The 16717-nt window shown below is 42.0% G+C and overlaps 1 protein-coding gene across 13 annotated transcripts in view; it reads right to left on the bottom strand.

The window, feature by feature from the left end:
• Positions 1 to 16717, bottom strand: part of LOC126267038 (signal transducer and activator of transcription 5A) — a 153749-nt gene that overhangs the window by 82050 nt on the left and 54982 nt on the right. For all 13 annotated transcript variants that reach the window (XM_049971832.1, XM_049971826.1, XM_049971827.1 and 10 more), the window contains one exon: positions 7747 to 7899. In XM_049971832.1, the coding sequence (XP_049827789.1) occupies positions 7747 to 7899 (153 nt within the window). The remainder of the gene's footprint in view (positions 1 to 7746; positions 7900 to 16717) is intronic.

Below are 16717 nucleotides of genomic sequence, written 5' to 3'. Positions count from 1 at the left end.
TCTCCCAAAAGCAGGAAAGGTTTAGGGAGTTGATGAAGCAGTGCAGCCAATGCGTTCAGGGATATGCACCATCTGGAGGAAGATATACATTGCAGACAGTTATTTCATGTGCCGTCCTTATTCTGACAGCCACAGCTTCAAGAGGGGTTTGAAGGGGCACAGGTTCAATGCATACTGAGTTCAGTACATAGACACAAACTACCTCTGACACACTATTATAGTTGCTATAGTTCTTGTAATATCCTCTACAGAAGCGAAGGGCAGGGGTCCGCATTGCCAGGAACCAGGTTTCCTGGTGGGCAATGCAAAGCAGGTGTAAAGCTAAACAGCTGCGTAGCTAAGCCTGGTGGTGGAAAAAACCACAGCAATTCCATTGGAGGATGACGTTATCGTGAGTATGGGAAGACATGAAGCATGCAAGGAGGCAGGTTAGACCTCAGGATCACCTGCCACCACCACCAATTGAGTATTTGTATCCATTCCTATTGTTAATGAGGCATCAGTGAGATTCAGGTCCTCAGAGGACGCTGAGATCTCCACCTTATCTGCAGGTGTAAAACTGGTAGGGAGTGGTGGTGTTGGGGCCACCAGAGGGTCCTTTTTCTTAGCAGACTTCTTTGTTTGCTTGCCCTCTCACTTCTCTTTAGGGACTTGCTGGGAAGACTTCTCCTAAGTAGCTTCAGGCACGAAGGTAGACCGTGAAGCTCTTTGTCCAGCAGTTTTTGGCTCATTTAGCCACTGGTGAATGTCTGCTGTGACATTAACGGAGACCTCAGGAGAGAGGGTCCCAAGGGACGCTTTCCACATGAGAGGAGCCGGAGGAGGCTGTTGCTTCTCCAGATGGGTGGAGGGGACCAATGTCCCCTGCATTTGTGGGGGCGTAGCTCCCGAAGTAGGTACTTTGGGAGCAACAGAAGATTTTCCCCCTACCACCATGGGGGTGGATGTATTCTGGAGGCACAGAGGGCCCACTGTTTGTGGCATAGAATGTGGTACGACTAGTATTTTTGATGGCGATGGTAATACAGCTGCAGCGTATGTGGACGTCAACTGGACGTGGTGTAAACGTTTAAATTTATGTTTAGCCTCTTGGTAAGTCAACTGGTCCAGGGTCTAGTACTCCATGATTTTCCGCTCCTTTTGGAGTACTGTGCGGTCTGGCGAGCAGGAGGAGAGCTGCTCTCTGCAGTCGATACAAGTGGGAGGAGGCGCACAGGGAGTATCTGGATGCAGTGGACATCTGCAGTCTTGACATGTGGCATTGGGAGTGTAGCGGAAAGACATGTTCCCAAATTTCCAGCACTTAAAGCATCACATAGGGGGAGGGATGTATCTTTAACATCACAGCAGTAAACCATCACCTTGACCTTTTCAGGCAAACCGAGCGAGGTGTCGCAGTGGTTAGCACACTCGACTCGCATTCGGGAGGACGACGGTTCAATCCCGTCTCCAGCCATCCTGATTTAGGTTTTCCGTGATTTCCCTAAATCGTTTCAGGCAAATGCCGGGATGGTTCCTTTGAAAGGGCACGGCAGGGTTCCTTCCCAATCCTTCCCTAACCCGAGCTTGCGCTCCGTCTCTAATGACCTCGTTGTCGACGGGACGTTGAACATTAAAAGAACAAGAACCTTTTCACGCAAGATGAAGGCACTGGTAGCAGCCCAGTTGTCTTTGAGTCCCCTGTAAACGCGCCCGATGAAATGAACACCCCACCGTTCTATATTGGTGTGGAGCTCATCGTCAGACTGCAAGAGGAGGTTGCGATGGAAAATAATCCCCTGGACCATGTTGAGGCTTTTACGGGGAGTGACAGATACAGGAATACCAGCCGGTCACAAGCGAGTAACACCCGGGATTGGGCTGGGGATGCTTTCTAAATCAAGACTGCACTGCATTCACTTCCCCAAAACTTACCCTCACGATGCTCAACAAAAAATTGAGTCTTCATAGGTAGAAACGAGTCCCCATCTTTTCTGCTACAGACTAAATACCGAGGCGAATATGGCTCTCTTCTTTCTGTAACCCTATGTTCCTCCCATGATGTAGCGAGGGAGGGAAATCATTTAGGGTCATATCTGTCAGCATTGTACTCAATCTTGCCCTTCTTGGAGACTGCTGGCACTGTATGGTCACCAGAAAGAGATGACTTAGTCCACTTCATTGCAGGTCATCCAACCTGATGCCACCCACTCCGATCAGGTGCTCTCCCCACAGGCGCCACCCAGCCACAGCAAAGGATATCTGGCATGATGGGAGTTGCCGGGAGTCCTGATGCCCCAGGGAGGCAGGCATCTACTCCTTGCCATACATGGGGAGTTTACAACTCAGGCGTCAGCAGTGCGATCCCTGTGTTGTCAGGTGGCTACCGCCAAACGGGTACATGATGGCCCCACCAAAACGGACTGGCTACCATGATGGATTCTGCGTGCAGAGAAATCCAATACTGTCATGGGGGCAAAAAGAGGACAGAAGACAACAGAAGAATACGACATACCCCAGAAAGTGTCTTCATCCAAATAGTTGAATTGCAGGTGGAGATGCAAAGCCATGACAAAAGGTTCAGGAGATTGTATTTGGGCACTATGGATAACTCGTGCACCACATAAGGCTACCTTCCCCATAAGGCCCGCACTTCTGTAGAATTTGGAAAATAGCGGGTCAAACCATAAAATGGAACCTGAATTTGTAGGGCCGAAAATAGTCGCCTCTTAAAACAGGCAGGGATATCTCAGGCCTATTATAACCCCCAGACCAGCAGGGTGGGTCTTGGAGGGGGGACAGGATGAGAGGAGGTTGTTTGTGACAGCTCACAGAGACTGCATGTAATGTGAAAAATAGTTACTGTATTGTACTGACAGTGTTTAATTTTCACACACAATGGATTGAAAAATGTGTTAGAAGAAAGTTGTTTTTGCAAGACCAATCAAAAGTTAATCATATTTAACAATTTTTGACAATGATCTGGAAGAGAATTATACTGAAATTTAAATAATGGAGATAATTCTGGGTGATTACAATGGATAATTAATTTTTCTGTTGGACTCCAATTTTGCTCAATTAATTACTTTTATGTAACACACTACATACCCTTCATAGCTGGATTACACACCAATTTTGATTGTTGCCTCACTGACTGAAAAACTGTTAAGTTTCACTCCTTTCCTGATTTTAGTTATACAATTTCATCAGTGCTGACTATGCCTGTCAACCTAGCATACACGAAATTGTTTACACTTATATTCCTACAGCTGATACTGCATTGTCTAAGAAAAACATTTTATTCCATTCCATAGCCTTCACCAGCACTGCATAGTTGTGCAACATGGACAACAGGCAAAAATGAAATGTAACCTCTCGAAGCATTTGGGGTGTGATGCCAGACGTGTCTGTTACACACAAAGTGGACAGATAAAACCACCAACCAGGAAGTCCTGCAAAAAAAAGTGGGAAGAAAAGTCATTTAGGAGGACAACAGAGCAAGGGAGACACAAATGAATGGGTCACATACTACGACACAACCTGTTCCTTGTGAATGTCTTAGAGGAAACATTACAAGAGAAGATAGTTTGACCAAGAGTGGCACTTTTAGATCATGCTGCACATGGTGCAAGGGTATCTAATTATGCATAAATTAATAGATGTAGGTGGATAGCTGCAAACCATTTGTGAGACTGATGATGGAGATGTGATGTGTCTCGTAGTCATTATCATTATCATTATCATTATCATCATCATCATTTAAGACTGATTATGCCTTTCAGCGTTCAGTCTGGAGCATAGCCCACTTATAAAATTCCTCCATGATCCCCTATTCAGTGCTAACATTGGTGCCTCTTCTGATGTTAAACCTATTACTTCAAAATCATTCTTAACCGAATCCAGGTACCTTCTCCTTGGTCTGCCCCAACTACTCCTACCCTCTGCTGCTGAACCAACGAGTCTCTTGGGTAACCTTGCTTCTCCCATGCGTGTAACATGACCCCACCATCTGAGCCTGTTCATCCTGACTGCTACATCTATAGAGTTCATTACCAGTTTTTCTTTGATTTCCTCATTGTGGACACCTTCCTGCCATTGTTCCCATCTACTAGTACCTGCAATCATTCTAGGTACTTTCATATCCGTAACCTCAACCTTGTTGGTAAGGTAACCTGAATCCACCCAGCTTTCGCTCCCATACAACAAAGTTGGTCGAAAGATTGAACGGTGCACAGATAACTTAGTCTTGGTACTGACTTTCTTCTTGCAGAAGAGAGTAGATCGTAGCTGAGCACTCACTGCATTAGTTTTGCTACACCTCGCTTCCAGTTCTTTCACTATGTTGCCATCCTGTGAGAATATGCATCCTAAGTACTTGAAACTGTCCACCTGTTCTAACTTTGTTCCTCCTATTTGGCACTCAATCCGTTTATATTTCTTTCCCACTGACATTACTTTCATTTTGGAGATGCTAATCTTCGTACCATAGTCCTTACATTTATGATCTAGCTCTGAAATATTACTTTGCAAACTTTCAATCGAATCTGCCATCACAACTAAGTCATCCGCATCTGCAAGACTGCTTATTTTGTGTTCACATATCTTAATCTCACCCAGCCAGTCTATTGTTTTCAACATATGATCCATAAATAATATGAACAACAGTGGAGACAGGTTGCAGCCTTGTCTTACCCCTTCAACTAATCTGAATTATGAACTCAATTTACCGTCATCTCTAACTGCTGCCTGACTATCCATGTAAAGACCTTTAGTTGCTTGCAAAAGTTTGCCTCCTATTCCATAATCTCATAGAACAGACAATAACTTCCTCCTAGGAACCCGGTCATATGCCTTTTCTAGATCTATAAAGCATAGATACAATTCCCTGTTCCACTCATAACACTTCTCCATTATTTGCCGTAAGCTAAAGATCGGTCCTGACAACCTCAAAGAGGCCTAAATCTCATAGTTTTAGGATTAATTTTACTTACTTTTTGGATTTCCCCAAATAGTAAACTCTTTTCCAACTATCAAATTGCAACTGATTTCTAACTCTACTTCATACATTCAATCCAGTTCTGATGAACTAAACCTAATGGGTAAATATGATTTGCAGAAATTCTCACATTTAACTAAGAGATAAATTGCAGTGATGAGTCTCACAAATGTGAATTTTTATTTACAATGCACTGCCTGTTTAGTGTAACTCATTATAACATTGTCAACAGCCATGCTGCAATGGTAATACCGATACCCATCAGGTCACCAAATTTAAGTGCTGCTGGGCTTGGCTAGAACTTTGATAGATCACTGTCTGGATCTGTCAAGCACTGTTGGCAAATGGTCTGCACTCAGCCCTTATGATGCCAACTGAGGAGCTACCTGACTGAGAAGTAAATTGACAATGGCTGTGAGATAGGTTTGCCGACTAAATGCCACTCCATATCTGCATCCAGTTGTGCCTATCAGTAGACAATGACACGACAGTAGGTGATACCTACTTCCTGTTCGGGCAGTTATAACATGAATCTTTTCAAACAAATTTAATGGAAGCAAAGAATTCCACACAATACTATGTCCAAATTTTTTTCTGAGTGTACACACATTTTATTGCTTTCAGCGGAGAATCTACAAAATGTATATACAGTAACACAACAAACACAAAACATTGAACATTAAAATCTCATCCACACACTTTACATAAAACCTATAAGCAGTTCTAAGGAAATCAAACGGAACTGGAAAATGGTATGTGAAATTTGTCTGAGGAGCTATCCTCATCCTTCCATATTAAATTTACAGTATACTTGTAAATGTTATATTGAATAGCACCATGGTACCATCGTGCCACAAAAAATTAACCATCCTGTCTGTTCTTACAACTAACTACATCTTTTCTTCTCATATTGAAAGTGATTCTTTCCATTCTCTGCATACATTCTTCCTAACTCCAAAAATGAAAGTTGAAACAGATTTTAATACATTTTTTTCTGGCTCGCTCTCACTACCCCTCCCGTCTTTTTCCCAGCGTAATACTGCTACACAAAAATAATATGCAAACACTTATAGTAATAAGAAATTTGTTTAATGTCATGTGGCATTACCACCGTTGGTAGAGAAGATAGTTCGTCTTCACCTTGGTATCAATGAATGCAGTACTTGGCGTACTGTCTTACTTGCACATAACAATTTATTTACATCCAGTTACGGACAGCAAACATACACTATTAACTTTCAAACTTGATAAAGGATAACTGTCATCCAAACTTGGTCTTCAATAAATTATAATATGCAAGTGAGACTGTGTATTATGTATCATATTCTGTGTTAACCTGCTGTTGTTCCATGGAACCACAGCAAATATTATCAATAGATGCAATCATGTATAGCAGATGGTAGTATTTTATACTATTTTGCACAGAAAAGGGATGTGTAGGCTAACAATCTTTTAACAATGAACGCTTCCCCCATTCATTTTCTCAGCTTATACTTCAGTTGTCACAAGGTAGAAGACTTCCACTTGCACAAAAAGCCAAACCAGGCAAACTATAGCTGAGCTGTGCTACGGGTAATATGAATTAAGAGCAGTGTTGCCATATCAACCCCTTAAATAAACCCCTTTTATGACAGATGTTCTTTCAGGTGTCGTTCCTTCTTATGATGTTACCTGGACCGCACTTGTGGCAAAAATGAAACTGTGGCAACAATGTATGCTTAGATACACTGGCCATGGGCCAAAAGGTTTCTCACTGGCACCAGAAACAGAGGGAAGACAATGGGCTGGTTAGGTGCCCCCCCCCCCCCTCCCCACCCTGCCAGCCATCACTTTCATTGCTCCATAATAGAGTGCATACTCCATATGAAAACATTTAAAAGTTTAAATTATACTGCCTATTTTGCTTAAATAAGTGAAGTTTATGAGTTTCTGTTAAATTATTCCAATCTGGAAGCCCAGTCACATATTTTTACATTAGTGAACACTATTTAACACTTTGAAGACCAGCCACTTAAGAAGAATACTACACCTAAGAGACCAGCTGTTTATGCTGTTATTTAAAGCATTACTGGCACATATGCAATTGACGTAGCGTCAAGAGCAATACGTACTAAAAATGGGCAGGCTTCATGTTTTATTTTTCATATTTACTGTACTTCCTAGACACATTACAAATTTTAAAATAATGAAAACAGAAAGTATAATTACCCTCCCAACAAAAAACTATGACGCGAGTTATTACGCAATTCTTACTCTTGAGCTTCCAAAATTTCTTGCTCACTCAATAAACCTGATGTATTTGCAGCAGAATTACATCAAACTGAAAAATCTAATGAGAAAAAAACGTTGAATTATGCCGTTGCGATCATTCTGGCTCAGCCATTCATGACACGACAACAGCTGTTATGCTCGCTAATTTTTTTCCCCCTTAACAACTAGAGAAACTGACAACAGAAGGCAGTATCAGTAAAGGGGCAGGTTGTGTTTTCATATGATTGAGTCCCTTTTTGAATGATAGGTGGGTGCTTGTCAAGAAAACTGCAGCCCAACCTATATTTGAGCATGGTCTTTTTAACACTAAGTTGTGACCCGAGCTATGCTTGGACTTGGTCTCCAAAGAGAGAATATGTTTCTTCTTCCACCACATTGTTTTGAATTAGATAACTCTACATAGTATCTATGCAACATTTCATTTTGAATGATAATGTATTTGTGTAACTGCTCTACACTATCAAATGAGTTAACAGTGCAGGCAATAAAATGCATCTTACTCATCCATCCATGGGCCTCTTAAATGTTCCTTTGTTAGTTTCATCACAGCGAAGAACCATTCCCAAAATGTGAAGTTTCTGTCTGGAAGTGGTTCCTTGCAGAATTGTGACCAACTAAGCAGCATACCACTGTAGTCTGCCACTTGGGGATTCCTAGTATGGAAAATAGAAAAGTGAAAGATTAAATCATTTAAAAGTGACATTTTCCAACAAAACACCTCCAAGTAAAGAATGAAAAGAGTATATTTAAATCACAGTTCTGTTGACATAGCATAACATTACTTCTTTTTTAATTTAGCATCTGCACAAATAAGCAAGCTCTAACCATTGAATAATTTTAATTACCAAACAAATATGCAAATGGAGCAATAGGTATGGGTAAGAAATTCGTATGTAGAAAACCTTGAAGGATAAAGAGTGAAACTGACTCAAACTTACTTTTCTCCCTATACAATACAAACCTCTTACCCCAGTAAATGTTGCACCTTACCTTCTATCCTCATACCTGTCTTCTATGGAGAACATTGTCACAGAATTTGTATTTTTATGTACCTCAATGCAATATCACTAACAGCAGAGACAAATCATTGTGCAACTAAACACACCCAGAAATGAAACTTCCCCAAAACACTTTTCCAAACGGAACTTCTCACAGTACAAACAAAATACAACACTCCAGAATGACACCAATTTTACAATGCAGCAACTTATGCTCAAATATGACACTGTAATGTAAACTAGCGAACCTAACAATGCTTCACAACTGCTAAATATACATGGGAATTGGCTGTACGATCCTTCCCCTGTCCCCTCTCTCTGTCCACCTTCTCTTCCCACTCCCCTCCCTCCCCCACCTCTCTTCGTCCATCTCTCGTTCTTCCCCATTTCTATGTCCATCACCTCCTATCTCTGCCCCTCTCTCTCCCCCCTCCTCCTCCCCCGTCATTCGATTCCTTCATTCCTTCCCCATCTCCCTAAACCATTTTCTCCCCTCCTTCTGCCCATTTCGTCTTCTCCCCCTCCTCTGACCTTGAGCTTTGTATATTGATACTGCCAACAAATCCTTGATTGGAAATTGAAAGGGGTTAACATGAACAGGTAAATGGCATACTGAGTATACCTCTTGCAGTCAGTTTTAACATAACCTGTACATCGTTGTGTATATATATATATATATATATATATATATATATATATATATATATATATATATATATATATATATATATAAACTTCCACATGGGAAAAATATATTAAAAACAAAGATTCCAAGACTTACCAAGCGGGAAAGCGCCGGCAGACAGGCACATGAACAAAATACACAAACACACACACAGAATTACTAGCTTTCGCAACCGATGGTTGCTTCTTCAGGAAGGAGAGGGAAAGACGATAGGATGTGGGTTTTAAGGGAGAGGGTAAGGAGTCATTCCAATCCCGGGAGCGGAAAGACTTCCCTTAGGGGAAAAAAAGGACAGATGTACACTCGCACACACACACATATCCATCCGCACATACACAGACACAAGCAGACATATTTAAAGGCAAAGAGTAAGGGCAGAGATGTCAGTCGAGGCGGAAGTACAGAGGCAAAGAAGTTGTTGAAAGACAGGTGAGGTATGAGCGGCGGCAACTTGAAATTAGCGGAGGTTGAGGCCTGGCGGATATCGAGAAGAGAGGATATACTGAAGGGCGAGTTCCCATCTCCGGAGTTCGGATAGGTTGGTGTTGGTGGGAAGTATCCAGATAACTCGGACGGTGTAACACTGTGCCAAGATGTGCTGGCCGTGCATCGAGGCATGTTTAGCCACAGGGTGATCCTCATTACCAACAAACACTGTCTGCCTGTGTCCATTCATGCGAATGGACAGTTTGTTGCTGGTCATTCCCACATAGAAAGCGTCACAGTGCAGGCAGGTCAGTTGGTAAATCACGTGGGTGCTTTCACACTTGGCCCTCCCTTTGATCGTGTACACCTTTCGGGTTACGGGACTGGAGTAGGTGGTGGTGGGAGGGTGCATAGGGCAGGTTTTACACCGGGGGCGGTTGCAAGGGTAGGAGCCAGAGGGTAGGGAAGGTGGTTTGGGGATTTCATAGGCATGAACCAAGAGGTTACGAAGGTTAGGTGGACGGCGGAAAGACACTCTTGGTGGAGTGGGGAGGATTTCATGAAGGATGGATCTCATTTCGGGGTAGGATTTTAGGAAGTCGTATCCCTGCTGGAGAGCCACATTCAAGGTCTGATCCAGTCCCGGGAAGTATTCTGTCACAAGTGGGGCGCTTTTGGGGTTCTTCTGTGAGAGGTTCTGGGTTTGAGGGGATGAGGAAGTGGCTCTGGTTATCTGCTTCTGTACCAGGTTGGGAGGGTAGTTGCGGGATGCGAAAGCTGACCGATCCATCATCATTCTACCGGCTGACAAGGGTTCCACGACCGTGGTACTTGATCGTCGGGAGTATGTGGCTGAGGGACTGCGTCAGCTTTCAGACAACTCTACATACAAAGTTTGCCAAGGTAATCCCATTCCTGATGTCCAGGCGGAGCTTCAAGGAATCCTCAGAACCTTAGGCCCCCTACAAAACCTTTCACCTGACTCCATCAAACTCCTCACCCCACCGACACCTCGCACTCCTACCTTCTACCTACTTCCTAAAATTCACAAAGCCAAATATCCTGGCCGCCCCATTGTAGCTGGTTACCAAGCCCCCACAGAACGTATCTCTGCCTACGTAGATCAACACCTTCAACCCATTACATGCAGTCTCTCATCCTTCATCAAAGACACCAACCACTTTCTCGAACGCCTGGAATCCGTACCCAGTCTGTTACCCCCGGAAACCATCCTTGTAACCATTGATGCCACTTCCCTATACACGAATATCCCGCACGTCCAGGGCCTCGCTGCAATGGAGCACTTCCTTGCACGCCGATCACCTGCCACCCTACCTAAAACCTCTTTCCTCGTCACCTTAGCCAGCTTCATCCTGACCCACAACTTCTTCACTTTTGAAGGCCAGACATACCAACAATTAAAGGGAACAGCCATGGGTACCAGGATGGCCCCCTCGTATGCCAACCTATTTATGGGTCGCTTAGAGGAAGCCTTCTTGGTTACCCAAGCCTGCCAACCCAAAGTTTGGTACAGATTTATTGATGACATCTTCATGATATGGACTCACAGTGAAGAACAACTCCAGAATTTCCTCTCCAACCTCAACTCCTTTGGTTCCATCAGATTCACCTGGTCCTACTCCAAATCCCATGCCACTTTCCTAGACGTTGACCTCCATCTGTCCAATGGCCAGCTGCACACATCCGTCCACATCAAACCCACCAACAAGCAACAGTACCTCCATTATGACAGCTGCCACCCATTCCGTATCAAACGGTCCCTTCCCTACAGCCTAGGCCTTCGTGGCAAACGAATCTGCTCCAGTCCTGAATCCCTCGACCATTACACCAACAACCTGAAAACAGCTTTCGCATCCCGCAACTACCCTCCCAAACTGGTACAGAAGCAGATAACCAGAGCTACTTCCTCATCCCCTCAAACCCAGAACCTCTCACAGAAGAACCCCAAAAGTGCCCCACTTGTAACAGAATACTTCCCGGGACTGGATCAGACCTTGAATGTGGCTCTCCAGCAGGGATACGACTTCCTAAAATCCTGCCCCGAAATGAGATCCATCCTTCATGAAATCCTCCCCACTCCACCAAGAGTGTCTTTCCGCCGTCCACCTAACCTTCGTAACCTCTTGGTTCATGCCTATGAAATCCCCAAACCACCTTCCCTACCCTCTGGCTCCTACCCTTGCAACCGCCCCCGGTGTAAAACCTGTCCTATGCACCCTCCCACCACCACCTACTCCAGTCCCGTAACCCGAAAGGTGTACACGATCAAAGGGAGGGCCAAGTGTGAAAGCACCCACGTGATTTACCAACTGACCTGCCTGCACTGTGACGCTTTCTATGTGGGAATGACCAGCAACAAACTGTCCATTCGCATGAATGGACACAGGCAGACAGTGTTTGTTGGTAATGAGGATCACCCTGTGGCTAAACATGCCTCGATGCACGGCCAGCACATCTTGGCACAGTGTTACACCGTCCGAGTTATCTGGATACTTCCCACCAACACCAACCTATCCGAACTCCGGAGATGGGAACTCGCCCTTCAGTATATCCTCTCTTCTCGATATCCGCCAGGCCTCAACCTCCGCTAATTTCAAGTTGCCGCCGCTCATACCTCACCTGTCTTTCAACAACTTCTTTGCCTCTGTACTTCCGCCTCGACTGACATCTCTGCCCTTACTCTTTGCCTTTAAATATGTCTGCTTGTGTCTGTGTATGTGCGGATGGATATGTGTGTGTGTGCGAGTGTACATCTGTCCTTTTTTTCCCCTAAGGGAAGTCTTTCCGCTCCCGGGATTGGAATGACTCCTTACCCTCTCCCTTAAAACCCACATCCTATCGTCTTTCCCTCTCCTTCCTGAAGAAGCAACCATCGGTTGCGAAAGCTAGTAATTCTGTGTGTGTGTTTGTGTATTTTGTTCATGTGCCTGTCTGCCGGCGCTTTCCCTATGCCTGTCCAAATATTAATTACAGTATCATGCAAAAATTTCAAGTAATTTGGTCAAGAACTTTTCATGATTTTTGCTAACAATGCTGCCCCTTCATTTACTAGAGTATAATGTAAAAGTTTGAAGTAGATTGGGGAAGAACTTTGAGATTTTTGCTAACTACTTTTTCAAAGAATAACTTGCCTTTATATAGTAATACATATTGCAAATTATATACTAAAACTGTATGATGGATACTGCAAATCTGCTATAAAATGACAATACAGTACCCTGCGGAAAGAATTTGAAGACTTAGCTGACAATGAAAGAGCAAAAAATTACAACAATCTACAGACGGAATTCATTGTTCTGTACATCAAGAAGCACTTTATGCTAAATTTGCGGGCGTGGACCACATGAAGAAACTGGTGGTACGAATAGTAAAATTTCTGAAGTCACACACATTATTCCTTTGTCAGTTGCAATAGTTTTTGATGGAACTGAAAGAAGAGTATGGAGATTTTATATATTACAGCAAAGTACATTGATTAAACCACTGAGCACATTTGTAACAGTTTTTCAATTTAAGACCTGCTATTGATGAATTTATAAAGGAAGAAGGAGGGCAGGATCATCTGGAATTGGATTGCAAACCAAGCATTTTAAGGAGACTTGACTGCACCATGCCTACAGTACCAAATTTCAAATTAAGAAACAACTTATTTCTCATTTGATGGGAATGCATTTAAAAAGAAAATCACACTACAGAAGGGACAAATACTGACAAACACAGTCCATTTCCCTAAGTTCACTGGCGTTAAAGAAAATGCTAGGTTTGAAGAATTCATTGTGGCCTTGAAAGGATTACAAGAATAGTTTTCTAAACGTTTTGAAGGCACTGTGCCAATCCTACATCTGTTTTCGAGCTGTCTTCTAGACCATTTGCCGTTTCAGTAGAAAATGTCCTTGGGCATGTGCAGGTGTAACTGATTGGTCTACAGTGTAATTTCCATTTTAAAAGCAAATCCTTTTACATTAAAAATATTCAGAATGTCTACATTGTTTTCTTCAGATAAGTGTTTTCACGTGTCCATAATGAGATGGGGAAAGTGCTATAATATTTCGAGCAACACGTGTGTGAAAGACCATTTTTCGATTCTGAAACTCGGTTCGAGCCTGAATTAGTAACATGAATGATCACAGTTTGCATCATCTCAGAATTTCATTAGTTAAATTAATTCAGATGCAAAATAAATTCTATTTAACATGAAAGTTGCAACTGCTTACCTCCAACAGTTACTGGCAAAGAAAAAGAATTTCATGTTTACAGAATGATTGAAGAGGATATTCACTGCAGCCAAGAGTGCATTTGTTACACACAATGAGTTTTAATAGAGTTCATCCTGCAACTATATCACAAGAACAACAGGTACAGTACTTGAAGGAAATGATTGAAGTATCTAAGTCCAATAGGTAAAAATAATAAAGCAGTCAATTAACAAACATGACGCTTTATTAGGAATGGTCCTGTTGGAAGTAGTATGCCCTTGGCTTGCTCTGACCTTTGGCTGACTTATCTAGTCAGTTATGAGGGAACCTATAGCCAAACGAAAACTCTGAACCACAGCCCAGCTCGGCATTTTAAGCTTTATGAACATTGCCAGAGGTAACAGAAAAGATAAGGGATAAATAAAAATAAAACGACTGACGACAAATCCAACCACAGACCATAGTCTGAATAGTCTGACAATGACTGAGCCACCGACCCACATTCAAAATTGTAATCAGCAACCATATGTCACTGTACCAACCTGATGAGGAGAATAAGTGGAGGAAGAGGAGATTAGTGTTTACGTCCCATCAACAATGAAGTCATCACAGCCAGAGCACAAGCTCGGATTGGGGAAGAATGGAGAAGGAAAGCAACCATACCCTAAGCAGGAAAACACTCCAGTATTAGACTTAAGTAATTTAGAAAAATCACAGGAAATATAAATCGGGAAGGTCTGACAAAGGTTTCAACTATTGGCCTCCCAAAAGCGAGACCTGTGTTCTAACCACTGTGCTATCCCACTCGGTGTAGAAAATAGTAGCAGTAGAGACGGTATAGATCACGGTTGGCAATGGTGTGCCAAACTGCACACATGCATAATGTGCTGCACACATGTACTCTGAGCCTCAGTCTGTCTCAGCACTGCTTAATACATCTTGGTTTTGCTCAGTCCTTTTTGGAACTACTTGGTACAGTGCGACATTTCATTTAGCAGCATGATGTGGCACTTTTTCTTATGGTATTTGGTGTGTCTTTTTTGTGGGCACTACTTTCTTCAGTTTGGCAGAATTGTGGTGCCAACACTGCTCATCCTTCACTACTTGTTTGTGGTATAAAGTAAGTCCACAGATCTACTTCTTACCTGCATGAAGATAGGCTGTCTAGCAATCTATCATCATAAGCCTTTACAAATGAATGGGAATTACAGGAGAGAAAAAGTTGAATTTTCAGTATCTACTATACAGTCGCACCATCGACAAGAACAACAAATTTAGTGAGGAATGGTTTTACAACACCATGCAGAAAGAATTTAAAGACTTAGTTGGCAATGAAAAACTAAAAAATTATGACTGATAAACAATTGTACAGGATTCATTGTTCTGGACATCAAGAAGCATTTTGTGCTTAATTTTCAGGCATGGTGCATGTGATGAAATTGGTGGTACAAATATTATTCTGAATTTACTTGCATTATTAAATTATCATTTGCAATCATTTTTGAATAAACTGAATGAAGAGCATGGACACATTATATATCACTGTGAAGTACATTGGATTAGTCAAGATGAATGCCTGGAACCATTTTTCAATTTAAGATCCACTACTGTTGAATTTCTCAAGGAAGATGCTGACTGCAGCCTGCCCTCAGCAAGAGGTTGCAAGACTAAAAGTAACATATTTCTGCTTTTATTGAAAGTGGACATATTTAAAAAGAGTCACATTATGGAAGGGATAACTTCTGATAAACCCCAAGCTCACTGGCATTAAGGAAAATGTAAATTTTGAAGAATTCATTAATATGGTGTTGAAAGGATTACAGGAACAGTTTTCTAAATATTTCGATGATACTGCCAATCTTACATCTGTTTTTGAGGCAATTTGCTGTTTAAGTTGAAAGTGCCCCTATGCAAGTCCAGATGAAATTCATCAATCTACCACGTAATTCCCATTTCAAAGACCACTTCTTTTACATTAAAGCTGTCCAGGAGTTCTACAATGTTTTCCCTGGGAAGAGTTTCCTTAACGAAGTTGCAAATGTGATATCAATGTTTTGATCAACATATATGCATGAAAGGCATTTGTTCTTATTATGAAACAAAGTAAGTTACAAATTACACAGTAACCCGAGTGATGGAAATCTGAGAAACTCTTATGGCTGCATGCCAACTCTTTTGTACCAGTGCCAGAACACCAAAAATGCTTAAATAATACTGAAAATCTTGCAGTTTCCCTACTTCCCTCTCAAGACTGCAATCAAGTGCAGAGTTTTTGGCTGTCCCTGCCAAAGAGGATTAACTGTGTTGATCTATGCTAAAGCAGGCACTTCAAGTGAAGTAATGTGAATTGTTGTTCTCCACCAAGTGTCAATACAACCTCCAGACATATATCTTTCACCTTCTATGCAATACACTTTCCCATCCTGAAATTTCATATCACCCAAAAGCATGGGAAATAATGTAAGAAGCAAAGTACACCTAATGTGGAACCCGCAGGTGCCAAAATGCGTTGCATGTAAGCATGGTCAAAGCAACAGCAGTAGTATTTTTCCAATGTCCTCTACCATCGCCCATCCTGTACTCACTCATTCCCCCCTCCTCCCCCCCCCAAAAAAAATCCCTTCTTTCTTTCGCCATCATATGTCGCGTGTTCAATGTCATATGTGGAGACTGAAATGATAAATCAGTATCTAAAGACCATTACTGAATGGTATATAGTCCAAGAAAAAATTTTTAATATCAAATTTCGTCAATAAACTTTGAAAATTGTTGTAATAGCAAAACATTAAATATTTGATTTTGTGAATGTACATTACAAAAACACCAGAAAAGTTAAAAAGACCAAAAAATCTGTGTAATAAGTTACAACCAGAATACATTTCAGGGCAAGAAGACAGTTTAAACAGTTTCTGCTGGAACCATAAAGAGTCCTGTAAATACTGACACAACAGCTTACTCCATTAAATTTGGACAAGGCCCTCCAGTAACACCAAACTTGAAATATTAATTATTTTACATTATTTTAACATAGGTTACAAAGCTACCTGTTTTTATGAAGAGGTCTTACAACCAACCAATTACTTTAATTTTAAAAGGGTAGCAGCAAAATTAATTTTAATTTTCATATTATTCTTAATGAGCATTA

This window comes from Schistocerca gregaria, chromosome 4 (assembly GCF_023897955.1).
Source record: "Schistocerca gregaria isolate iqSchGreg1 chromosome 4, iqSchGreg1.2, whole genome shotgun sequence".
NCBI classification, from domain to species: Eukaryota; Metazoa; Arthropoda; class Insecta; order Orthoptera; family Acrididae; genus Schistocerca; species Schistocerca gregaria.
Note: the sequence above shows the minus strand (reverse complement) of the source record. Positions and strands in the feature narration are given on the sequence as shown.